Source organism: Herpailurus yagouaroundi, unplaced genomic scaffold (assembly GCF_014898765.1).
Source record: "Herpailurus yagouaroundi ecotype Mexico unplaced genomic scaffold, PumYag 196, whole genome shotgun sequence".
NCBI lineage: Eukaryota > Metazoa > Chordata > Mammalia > Carnivora > Felidae > Herpailurus > Herpailurus yagouaroundi.
The window spans coordinates 10498387-10511101 of record NW_024412427.1 but is presented as its reverse complement, the minus strand read 5'-3'; the positions used below and the strand labels follow the sequence as shown (position 1 = coordinate 10511101).

The following is a 12715-nucleotide window of genomic DNA, read 5'->3' as shown; positions in this document are numbered from 1 at the left end:
ACAGATCCAATTTGGCTCTTTAAAACGCAGCTCCGTATTACAAGTTGCAGTGTTTGATGATTACTCATCTTATGGAGACAGGACTTGGCTCTGCAGGCAGGACCATCTGCTGCTGGAGACATTCATAAACGGCCTGTATGAACATAGGCCAACTGGGATGCTGAGAAAGGGAGTCAAGTTCTGGACCAGGGTTGGACTAAGAGACCTCTAAAGTTTCTTCTAAATCTGCAATTCCGTGATTCTCATGCAAGCCCAGTAGCTGAACTGGTGCTGTGGGCTGGGATCTGCGGCTGGGGAGCTGCCCTGGGCAGCAAATGGGTTAAGGCTCAAGTAACTTTTATATATGAATTAATGTGTGGAGTTGGGAGCCAAAATCTGTTCCATTAATTTTTCCATCCATTCCAGGAGCAGTTAGGTACACACAGTAAAGTTTATTTTGGTGCATGGTATACTTCACTCCATTAAAAATAAATTAATCAGCAAATTCCTGCCTGGCTCAGCTCTGGTTTATGTAAATAGTGCCCAGCTGTAATGAGTTACAAGGTGTTATTATCTCACACACACAGAGGAGGCTTCACTCTAGAACTCCGCTTGCAACAAAAGCATCTTAAATAAACTCAGAGAAGGCGGTCTGATTTGTAATGTTTTCACAGAAGTGGGATATACCTCACCCATATAGAATTTCTTTATATGACTCATTTTATAGCAAGTTAAATGAAGGAAGTTTGATGGGGGAAGGAGGGGCAATATGGTTCCCCGCCCCCTTCCTTCAATGCAAAGAAAATCCCCCAAGAGATGACCCATACTCAGGGAGGAGGCAACTGACCCTCAAGAGCACAGACCAAGGTGGCTCTGTAGCACATGCTCTAGAAGTTAGGAAGGAGCTAGAAAGCTGGGCATGGGCCCTGGGATGGTACAACTAAGCCAGAAAAAAATATTCTCTTTGCCCCAGTATCGCACATAAAGGAGTAAAGAGAGGAAAAGACAGCATGTCCCTCACCCCATTCAATAGGGAAGTGACAAAGAGGCCTATGTTCTTGGGTCTTCTTTCCAAACAACTCAGGATGTAACAAGCCCCTTGGCCATCAGAAGCCTCCTGAATCCCAGAGGATGGAGCCTGGCAGGCTATGCCTTGGCCACAACAGTGACATCTCCATGAACTGGAGGCAAGAACAGCAGCAGAGATCCTCTTGACCCTCTCCCCATCCTGTCTCTGAGCTGGGTGATGCTCCTCAGCTTATGGCAAATGCCATCTCAGATAAGTTTCTAAAAAACCCTAGAATAAAGAGTCATTGCAGAGATAGATCTCTGTGTCTTTTAATGGCCAACTCAACCCCATGGCTCAAAACCAGAGGACAGAGTGTGGTTACCCGTCTTGACTCAGCAGCATTCCAAACTGCTCCTTTGCCATGGTGGGCCCTTGGTGGAAGTGTACCGTTTCTAACTTACCACCATCCCTCTGCAGCCTTTGGGAAAAGCTGTCAATCACATAGTTACTGGAGGGGATTAGGGGAGTGTGTGCTGGGGAGCTCTTGCTCAGGGCTTCTCTTGAGGGAGAGGATATCTCAGAAGAACTAAGGGTTCTCCCAGCACTGTACCCCACCAGATCAGGCTCCTGGGCATATTAAAAGGAAAATCAACACAAATGGGGCCAGATATTTGACACATGCTGTTCAAAAGTCAGTTCAGGCCACTTTCTGCAGGGTTCTGGGCCAAACAAGCACCTCTCTCCTGGCAGTTCTTCAAAGCCAGCTGGCCAGCTGTTCAGAGGGACCAGTCCATCAAAGACCCTCGTCGTTATAAGTTGGGGAATGGGGCTTCAGGACACTCTGAGGATTCTTCTCCACTAGAGGGCGCCAGCTCACCTCCCCTGTCAGAAGCAGATCCTCCCCATTCATGGAGTCCAGGTACTGCATCTGCAACAGGGACAGCAAGAAACAGAGGGCAGGGACAAGGGCAGGACAGACATGAGACGGCAGAAGGAATCAGTCTTCCAATGGAGAGGATGGGGAGGGAGTTTGTGGGGGGTTCTGACAATACCAGCTCCCAGTCAGCAGGTCTCTGATCTTCCAGATTATTTCCTTAGAGAGGGTTGGGAGAAACTAATCACTGGGGAAGCTCACTGGGAAGGCTTTAGAGAATTCCCCATCATACCTCTAATAACCAAAACAGACACACAAGCCCTGACTTTCTGGACTGCAAGAACTTTTCAGGGAGGATGTATTGGGGGAGACATGTCCTTGGGATGTGTGCATGTGTGTGTAAGTTTATCTGTCCATTCAGGGTAGTGATGTTACTCAAAGTGAGCCAATTCCCTTCTCTGAGGTTTAAGTCTCCTTGTGTGAAAACAGGGAATAGTGACGTGTACCCCCATAGGACCCCCGAAAAGATTAAATGCTTGTAACTGCTAGTCGCTGGAACTTTTTCTGGGGCCTTGACCACACGATTAGTGGGCTGCCATGCTTGCCAGTGGGCCCAGCTTCACCCACCATGACGACTGGCAGTTTCTCTGAGAGAAATGTGGAGAAGGGACAACTGTGATGGACAATGGGCGCAGCTTCAGGGAAGGTGAGGTTGGGCAGTTCCACAAGAAGCAGGTGATCTAATGAGAGGCCAAGTCTCAGGAGGTAAAAGTGGTCTCTGGGAGAATTACCTTCGCTGCTGCTAGTAAGGAGAACAGAGGGATGAAAAATGCTTTCAAGGGGACAGGCAAAATTTACAATGGAAGCTGGATCACATCAGGAGTGAGCATTGTATTCAGAAAGCTGAGGCTCCACTGTGGGGTGAGAAGGCATTTGGGAGAAAAGGAGAAGGGATGGAAGTCCAGAGGCCTCATCTTAGGCTTTGGATCATCCTCCTCTTCCAAGAATTCCTCCATTCCTGTTGTTTCACCTTCAGGCTGCTGACCTTGAAACCTAACCTCAGTCTCTCACATATATCTCAGGTCTAGATTTCTATACATCATGCTGTCTTCCGGTGCAAGGAGAGCAACTGACCCATTATCTCCCCTAAAATACACTCCTCTTTCCAACAACTCCATTTCTATGCCTAATGCAGCCACTCTGCCCATCTTCAGCATTGAAAATCTCAACATAACCTCTGACTGGGTCTTGGGCTACCCACCAGACCAACCAGGATCATGGCACAGGACTAATCTGTTCAGGGCCCCTCCTGGTCTTTCCCGAGCTGCTAACTTATACCGAGTGTTGCCTGTCTTTGGCCTTTCACAGCCTTTGTTTCTACCCTGTATCACATCACAGACTGATTTATTCCAGGGTTAGCTTGTGCCTGACTGGCTTCCTCACCAAACCATAAGTTGGCTCGTGGGTAGGTCTGGGTCCTGTGAATCTCTGCTTTCTCAGGAGAGTGCCTGGCACAGCAGGTACTCAGAAGTTTTGTTGATACCACCGGGTCCCATGAAAGCTCCCTGCTTCCCTAAGTGCCCTATCACTGTTTTTCTATTGCCTGCCTCTCACTGGACAATATAGGATTTTTTCTAGAGGCACTGGTGTGGGTAACTCCTTCTTTTAGGGCCCTCAGAGAGGTCCCAGCTGTGCCCTTGTTGTGGCCTCTGCCACAAGCCCACCATGGCAGATGGAAAAGCTGGGCTGGTCTCTCAAAAAAACACAGCATTTGCTTTGCCAGTTGCTACTTCTGTCTGACAGCGAGTCCAGTCAACAGTGTGTCTCAAGAGTTCTGTGTGGGTGGAGCCCTCTGGCCACAGTGCCTTCTTCCAGCTCTAGCAGATTTGAAGAATAGTCAAACAGAAGTCCTGGCTTCTGGGGTTCTCTACCCTCTGGGTCTGAAAAGCCCCACTGTGTGGTTTTTCCAGCCATCAACAAGCTGTTCCTGCTGGCTTCTACCCAAGAGCCAGGGCCTGGCCTTCCCATCCCTGGCTGTTGAAGGCTTAAAGGCTATGGACACAGGTGAATAAGGGAATAACTGTGGGGTGAGGCCCCTTCAGCTCCAGAGGCCAAGCCCATGAAGCAGAGATGTGACTCATGGGACAGCCTGAGCTGATGAGCTGTCTGGAGCAGCTAAGGCTTCTAGTGGCTACATGAATCACCAGCTTGGGGTTCTAGGCCAGCTGTGCAGGCTGACTCACTGGGAGACCCTGGAAAAGCCTCTATGTTCCTCTTCCTTGCCATTCAGCTCACTCGTCTATAAAGTATGGATTTCCCATCAATACAGGATCAAGGAGCAGAGAGATCAAGAGGTGAAGTAGCCATGGTTTCAAGAAAAACTATGTAGCGAAGCAGTCCTCACTCTGGAGTTTTCTCTTAGAAGCTCTGGTTTTAGGGAGCCCTGGGGGAGCAGGGGGATGGGGAATGAAGTAGGAGGACGCTGTTTGATTGTGGATAGCATTCAGTGGGCAGAGGCTTGAGGGTTTTTTATGGAATTCTGCCTGGAGCCCAGTCCTGCTAGAAATCAGAAACAGGAAACATGAACCTTGAAGTTTCAATGTGAGCACAGAGAGGGCTACAGTGGGCGACTGCACTGTACCCCATTCCCATATCCTACAGGACTATGCACACCCAGTGTCTCCCACTGCACTGGGCACACAACAGACAATCAAATGTGTAGTGAATGAACGCCTAAAAGTGTTTGAAAGCAGGAGATTACTCAGCGCCTCTTCTTCTTCTATCCCATTCCCTACCTCCTGCCTAGCTCATGGCTGGATACAGAGAAGCTGTTCTCTATCAGTGCCTGGTGTGGACATGATGTGGTCAGAATTTCCTCAGACTGGCCTCTGGGAACTCAACCTCTCATGATCCTCTGAAAGTCCAGCATCTACAGACCTCAGGAAGGACCTGCTTTCCATGAGCCTCTGGAAGAGGTGTAGGGCTGCTCACCTGTTTCCTCACATACTCCACCAATAACTCAAGCTGTCGAGGATCTTCACATTTCTGGTTGAAGAAGGTTCTCCAGAGCGCAGCAGCTAGCCCATGGTCATCTGAAAGGATTCCCTGGAACACAGAAGACAACTGGTCTCCTGGGGACCATGGCAGAGCCACAATACAAAAGCTGGGACTATTGTAAACATAATGGCAAGCACCGCATTGGCTTGGAAGGACCTTACAGATACCACAAAAAGGCCTTGTGGACCTTATATACACCACAAGAAGGAACGGGGCAGCTACACAATAGAACTGGAAGAGGTCTTCAGAGAGCATCTGATCCAACCCTTTCATTTCATACAAAGGAAGGACACGGAATCCAGAGGGGCCAAGTGCCTGGCTAAGATTGATGCAGAGATGGGGTTTATGTCTGGTCGCCTTCCCAGGCTACAGTTCCCTCTACTCTCCTGCACTGTACTCGACCCAGCGATACCTGTGAAGCTAAGAAGAGAAACAGTGGCACATTGCTCCCACCACAGTCCATAAGGAACAGGCACAGAGTATTCTGAGGGGGTATTTCCCCCCAGAAACAGAGGTGGGAATACACTGCACCTTCTCTGCTAGTGCATGGACACATATGCAAGGCAGCCGGCTCTCCGGGGAAGGAAACCAGGCACCATGACCTCACTGTCACCCATCTCTGGGTTGGCCATGGCTTATCCTGCCTCTCTTCAAGTAGAGGAACAGGCTCACTGTCATGGGCCACAGAGGGCATGCTCAGACACTGTGTGCATGTGTGCCTAACATTGTCCTTCCCAGCAGAGACAGGGGCTCTGTTGGGAAGTCCAAATATCAGAGACTAATCGGCACTTGGGCCATGGACTAGGGCCATTTACTAGTTTGGATCTCTAAGGGAAGGAGAGGGGAGGTTCCTGCTTCCTGGGGTGAGGGTGACTGAAGGGAAAGGCCCCAAGAAGTTGCTCTGTCCAGGTGCCAAGGTAATGTGGAACCAGACAAAGCACTGGCTGGGATTTACAAGTCATAAGGCTGGATCAAGTCCTGGCTCTGCTACTACGAAGCTCAGAGATGGTGGGCAATTCAATACATCTGAGTCTCAACTTGCTCCTCTATTAAACGAAGATGAAAATGCTTTCCCTACATACGGCATCTTTGCATTATGAAAGTGAGATCATGTAAAGGTACTCTGTTAAGTGTAGTACAGTCAGATACAAAGACCAGGAGCTTGCTTTGGCAGGCAGCTGTGGATATGGTTGAAACAACAGTGAGATCTAGGGATCAGACCACCTAGGTTCAAACAGCAGCTCTGTCACTTGATAGTTGTGTGGCCCTTCAAAAGCCAGCCCTTCCTGAGTCTCAGCTTCTCATAGCTGAACAAACACAGTAAGACCAAGCCCACAGCATTGTTGTGGGAATTTGGAGATAATGGCCATGAAAGGCTCTGTAAATGGCAAATCACTGCACAAAGACCCCAGATCGTGTATTGAATGTGATGCTGTGGACTGGTCTCTGGGACAGGGCAGCATATGAGGTCTGACTTCAGGCCTGCTGCCAGGAAGGGCCAAGTCTAGGATGGGGTGCTGACAGTTTGGTGGAAAAACATTCTACCGGTTCCAAATGCTCCCTGCTAAACACCCCTACAATTCCACAGCTTAAGAGACTGTGCTGGCACAATGGCTGAGTCAGGAGAACCAGCTTCTTCTGGCAGATGGGGACAGGGCCCAAGGACAAGCTCAGGCACATCACCATTCTCCAAGTTATTTGCTAACCCAACAGCCTGCCTGTGTCCACAGTGCCCTGGGCACATGCCAGAGTGCTGCTGGAAGCGACCTACATGTGCTACATGGGAAGGAACAGGCGTGAGAACAGGTGTCGTGAGGACTTAAGAGTATGAGCACAGAGCACAGGACAGTGAAAGCCCTGGGAGCCATGGCCTGCTGCAAACAGGCACCCTTGGCAGTGGGTGAGATGGTTGGGAAGGGGCAAGTCCATAATCAGTCAGAAAGAAAAGGATGACTCAGGACTCAGATTAACAGTGATAACAACCTGACTATTCCACGCTGTCAGAGTACCTTCACATACCTGGCTCCTAATGCCTATGTATATTGAGAAGAACAGATACTATTATCCCCATTTGAAAGATAAGTACACAGAGGCTTAGAGGTTATCTAGCTAAATGGTGGTAGACTTAGGACCAGAACACACTTGTGAAGTCAAGGGATGGTGCCTGACTAACTGGTTAGGACGCAGTACCTGCACAGAGTGGGAGCGCAATGAAATTGGCTGAATAAATCAATAAACCCAACTTTAGCTTTCTTTCCACCAAACCAGCAGTAAGTCAGAGAGAAAGCAGGAAAGGAAAAAGGGTACTTGGCAGCCAAATATTAGTTTGCAGAGTAATCTTCCCACAATCTACTAGGGGCCTACTTATTTTGCCTCGCAACACAAAAAAGCAGCATCCTTCAGAGATTAAGAAACCTAGGCCTAGAGTAATTGAGAGGAAGCCTGTGGCTCGAAGGCCCTGGTTATGATTAAGGGTTTGGAATGGCAGTCTCACTCAGAGAAGACTGACTTGTGACACCACTATGTGCTTAGCATGATGCTGAGAACACAGTATCACAGCAAAATGGTCTCAGCCCGCAGGCAGCTTGCAATCTAGTTAGAGGGACAAAGCTAGTGCACATTAAACAGAAGCACAGGATCAAATCCTGGAGAATGAACAACTGCCAATCTGTATAGGGTGACTCCAATGTATACTCTGTACATGGTTGGCTCCTCATTATTCAGTCTTAGCTTCTAGGACACTCTGTTTGAAATTAGTATTTATTTGCTTGTTTACTTGTTTACTACCTGTCTCCCCATTAGAAGGTAAGCTCCAGTAAGAAAGAACCAGACCATGTTTGTTTTATTCACCAATACATTCCCAGTGCATCCCACATGGTAGGCATTTAATATGGACGGATAGATGATATTGAAATTCAGAGTAAACAAATACAGATCTAGAGAGGTCAGGGAAAGCTTTGTGGAGAAGGAGGCCTTAGAGAATAGAGAATATTTGGAGAGCTACAGGATATTCTAAGCAAGAGAGAATATATTAATTCACTGAACATTTACAGAAAGAGTATCTACAAGGCCTGATTCAGGCCTTGAATCAGGTCCTCAGGCCCAAAGCTGACAGACTTGGCTACTGCCCTCCATACCTAGTTGTCCAGGAGAGTCTCAGTTAGGCACAGACAGTCACAGCATGTCTGTGGGGCAGTGGGGCAAATGGCCTCACTTTGGAAAGGTTACACACTAGGAAACAATGGGAGATATCAGTGGATAGGTCACAGTGGGGACCACTGACAGAAGGCTTGGAAATTCCATGGAGGAATTTGAACCTAACGGAGTAGCAAACAGGAAAGTTCCAAAAGTGGCCATTGTCAGGGCACAACCCAAGCAACATTCTAGGAAAAGGGTGCTGTAGACCAGCACCGTCCAATGGAACTTTCCGTAACGATGGAAATGTTCTGTCCAGTAGAGCAGCCACCAGCCACATAAAGTTATTGAGCACCTGAAATGTAGCCAGTGGGACTGAATTTTCAATTTTATTTAAGGAATTTATTTTTTTATTTTTTTTTATTTTTTTTCAACGTTTTTATTTATTTGTGGGACAGAGAGAGACAGAGCATGAACGGGGGAGGGGCAGAGAGAGAGGGAGACACAGAATCGGAAACAGGCTCCAGGCTCCGAGCCATCAGCCCAGAGCCTGACGCGGGGCTCGAACCCATGGACCGCGAGATCGCGACCTGGATGAAGTCGGACGCTTAACCGACTGCGCCACCCAGGCGCCCCTAAGGAATTTAAATCAAAATAGCTGCATGTGACTAGTCTTAGGACAGCTCTCGAGCCCATGACTTGCAGTGTGGTCTGCAGATGGCTGCACCATGTCACCTGCGGCTCGTCTGCCACGCAGAATCTCAGGCCTCACTCCAGACTTGCTGAGTCAGAATCTGTGTTTTACCTAGGTGATTTGTATGCACATTAAAATTACCTGGGCAACTTTCACAACAGATGCCCACCTAGAGCAGTTATTTTAGAACTTTTGGGAGATAGGGCCCAAACAATGGTATTTCTAAAAAGTGCCCCAGGTAATTAGTATATTTCCCAAACTTTCCCACTCTAAACAGTCACCTGGGGTGCTTGCTAAAATACCAGGCCTCACTCCTATTGAACCAGAACCTTCAGGGAGGTACTCAAGAATTTGATTTGAAGAGCTCCCCAGGAGACTCTTGTGATCAGGCATGTCTATAAGATGGCTCTGCCCGGATGGACTGGGATAGGAGGGACAGAAAAGAGACACAATTCAGAACACCTTTATTAATATTGGTGAAAGGAATCAACTGAGCCATATGCAATAAAGAACTCAAAAAAATGCTAATAGTTATATTTCTTCAATTCTAAGTCTCATTCTTCTATACACTGTAAGCTTTCTGAAGTCAGAATGCAACTAATTTAACAATTAACGTGTAGGGGTGCCTGGATGGCTCAGTCACTTAAGCGTCTTACTTTAGCTCAGGTCATGATCTCATAGTTTGTGGGTTTGAGCCCTGTGTTGGGCTCTGTGCTGACAGCTCGGAGCCTGGAACTTGCTTCGGATTCTGTGTCTCCCTCTCTTTCTGCACCTCTCCCACTCACACGCTGTCTTTCTCTCTCAAAAAAGAAATAAACATTAAAAAAAAAAAACCAGGGGCGCCTGGGTGGCGCAGTCGGTTAAGCATCCGACTTCAGCCAGGTCACGATCTCGCGGTCCGTGAGTTCGAGCCCCGCATCAGGCTCTGGGCTGATGGCTCGGAGCCTGGAGCCTGTTTCCGATTCTGTGTCTCCCTCTCTCTCTGCCCCTCCCCCGTTCATGCTCTGTCTCTCTCTGTCCCAAAAATAAATAAAAAAACGTTGAAAAAAAAATAAAAAACAAATAAAAAACAAAAAACAAAAAACAATGTGTAGATCCTAAGCAGTTTTTCTCAACTCCCATCCCACTCCTGCAAGGCTCATGTTCAATCAATGTTATGTGTGGTAGGCTATGGTTCAATGTGTGGTATGCAATCTAAATTGCTCTCCGATAACTGAAGATATCTGGCAGACTGAGAATCAAGATCCTAACCAAACCCCTTAATTTTTTTGTAAGCTTATTTCCTGGCTTTAATTATTATCTTCAGGCTGATGACACTTCCCCCAGCCTGAACTCTAGTTTCCTATTTTCATCCTTTATGCATTTTCTCCCTTCCTCATTCTTCCCCTACCACACGCCAAGTATCATGCTACTAGGCAGTAGAAATGCAAACACAGTAGAGACTGCCACTACCCAGGAGTCCCCACCCAGCCAGGATGACAGTTAACACTAATGTAGCAAGTGGAGTCCAGGGAAGGTGGAAGGAACTGAGCCTAGGGCGGTTCCAGGCCTGTTTCCCAGAAGGGGTGATGCTTGCATTCAATCTGGAGGTCACCACAAAATGAGCATAAAAGCATGTTTTGTTAAATAGATGAGGTATGATGAATACTGGCAGTGCACATATAGGTGTTCATTACACCATTCTTTCATCTTTTCGATGTGTTTGAAATTTCTGTAGTAACAGCTAGGGGGAAAAGATGAGACACATGCTCTAACATAGATGAAGCTTGAGGACATTACACTAAGTGAAGTAAGCCAGGAGCAAAAGAATAAAACCTGTATGATTCCACTAACATGAGGTACTCAAGAGTATTCAAATTCATAGAGACAGAAAGTAGGTGGTGGTGGTTCCTAGGGCCTGGGAGGAGGCTGAGGGAAGAGTAAGGGTTTTAAGGGGGACAGAGCTTCAGTTTGGGAAGATGGAAAAGTTCTGGAAACACATGGTGGTGACTGTTGCTCAACAATGTGAATGTACTTAAGGCCACTGACATGTGCACTTAAAAATGGTAAATTTGAAGGGCATCTGGGTGGCTCAGTCAGTTAAGCATCCGACTTTGGCTCAGGTCATGATCTCATAGGTTGTGGGTTCAAGCGCCACATCAGGCTCTGTGCTGACAGTTCAGAGCCTAGAGCCTGCTTCGGATTCTGTGTCTCCTTCTCCCTCTCTCTCAAAAATAAATAAACATTAAAAATTATTGGTAAATTGGATGAGACAGATCTAAATGTTCTGACATGGATGGGTGTCAAAGATACATTGTTCACTGAAAAAGGCAAGGTAGAGGATAGTGTATGTAGTGTAACTTCCATTTGTGTAAAGAAAATAAATATATATGTGCTTGTGCATGCAAAGGTAACGTCTGGCAGGACACCCAGTAAACTATTAACAAAGTTTTCCTCTGGGGCAGGGAATTGGGCAGGAGAGAATGGGGCCTTCTATTTTCTACTTCAACCACTTATGTACAGTTTTATGAGTTTCTGATGAGTATATATTGCTTTTATTTCATTTTTAAAATTATTTAAATGTATTATTTACTTTTGAGAGAGAGAAAGAACGTGAGCAGGAGTGAAAGAGGGAGTGAAAGAGAGGTAGACATAGAATCCAAAGCAGGTTCCAGGCTCTAAGCTGTCAGCACAGAGCCTCATGCAGGGCTCGAACTCATTAGCCGTGAGATCATGGCCCGAGCCATAGTCAGTCGCTTTACCGACTGAGCCACCCAGGCACCCCTACAGATTGCTTTTATAATTAAAGTTAAAAGACTGTGTGATTTGTCTGGCAGACCATGCTGTTTACATGTGTGTGTCTTCCTGTCTCTGGTGGCACCTGGGGCCAAGAGAATGACTGATTTGCCTTTGTCGCTACATCCAGCACCTGACAAGGACTCAAGAAATGCTTCTAGTTGAATGATTTGACCATATTCTATAGTGCTTTCTTTCCCAAGCACTAGGCAAACTTCTGGGCAGAGTCATTCCTGTTGCCAGGTCAATGAAGATGAGGAAATAAATACCAAGCCATAATAGTGGGTAGTGAGTGATGATGTCCCCTTGAATGTTTCCTCAGAGTTTCTCATCAAAAAAGTCTTTTGTTGGGGGAAGCCCATGTTCTGCTTAAGGCTTGGCAAATGACTTTACCTCATCATATCCCAAGATGGCTGCATAGAAATTGTTTGTCATAAGGATCATATTCTTCTTCAGGATATAAGAATTAACCTACAGAAACAAAATGACAAAAACAAAAGTATGAAAAAAGGGGAAAGAAACAAAAAATATGATTTTTGCCTCTTAACTATCATAGACTCTTAGTAGAACAAAGAGAGAAGGCCCCTAACAGAGCGAACTGCTAGTCCACCCTCATTTCCCTGATCTGTCTGGATTCTCCCCCTCCCCCATTTGACAGTTTCTTTTAGATTTTGATCCTAAATTACACAAATCAGTAAGTCACTTTAGTGAACTGAGCCACAGGTATGTGTCAGGCTTTTTGCTAGACCCTATGAACACAAAGTGTAAGAAATGTTTCTCAGCTGAAGGAGCAAACCGTCTAGTATGGAAAAACAGGTATGTAAAAAACAATTAAACTGCAGTATGTTACCTCAAATTCTATTCCAGAAGTGGTGAGCAATAGAGGAATTTTAGTACAAATGATCTCTGCTCTGGGAGCAGGGAAAGAGTTCTCCTGGAGGTAAGACTTACGTGGACCATGAAGGAGAGAGGATATTCTAGACAGAGGGAACATGGTGTGCCAAGGTGCAGAGGCAGGGAAGAAAATATTTGGGAAGTGCCAGGGAAGGCAAATGGGAAGAAACTGGAAAGGTATGGTGGAACCAGGTTAGGAAATGTCGAAGGGCTACTGAAAGGAGCCTGTGGTGGTGAAAGACAGAAGGAAGTTGTCAGAGGTGCAAAGAGGAGGGAGAGAGGCAGGACCAGGAGACAG

The 12715-nt window shown here is 46.8% G+C and overlaps 1 protein-coding gene across 4 annotated transcripts in view; it reads right to left on the bottom strand.

Annotated features, from left to right (window-relative positions):
- Positions 1 to 411: 411 nt before the first annotated feature.
- The window catches only part of UQCC1 (ubiquinol-cytochrome c reductase complex assembly factor 1), a 101897-nt gene continuing 89593 nt past the window's right edge, over positions 412 to 12715 (bottom strand). For all 4 annotated transcript variants that reach the window (XM_040447230.1, XM_040447232.1, XM_040447233.1 and 1 more), the window contains 3 exons: positions 11917 to 11994; positions 4854 to 4967; positions 412 to 1916 (listed from right to left, as the gene is read on the bottom strand). In XM_040447230.1, the coding sequence (XP_040303164.1) occupies positions 1782 to 1916; positions 4854 to 4967; positions 11917 to 11994 (327 nt within the window). In that variant the 3' untranslated portion in view covers positions 412 to 1781. The remainder of the gene's footprint in view (positions 1917 to 4853; positions 4968 to 11916; positions 11995 to 12715) is intronic.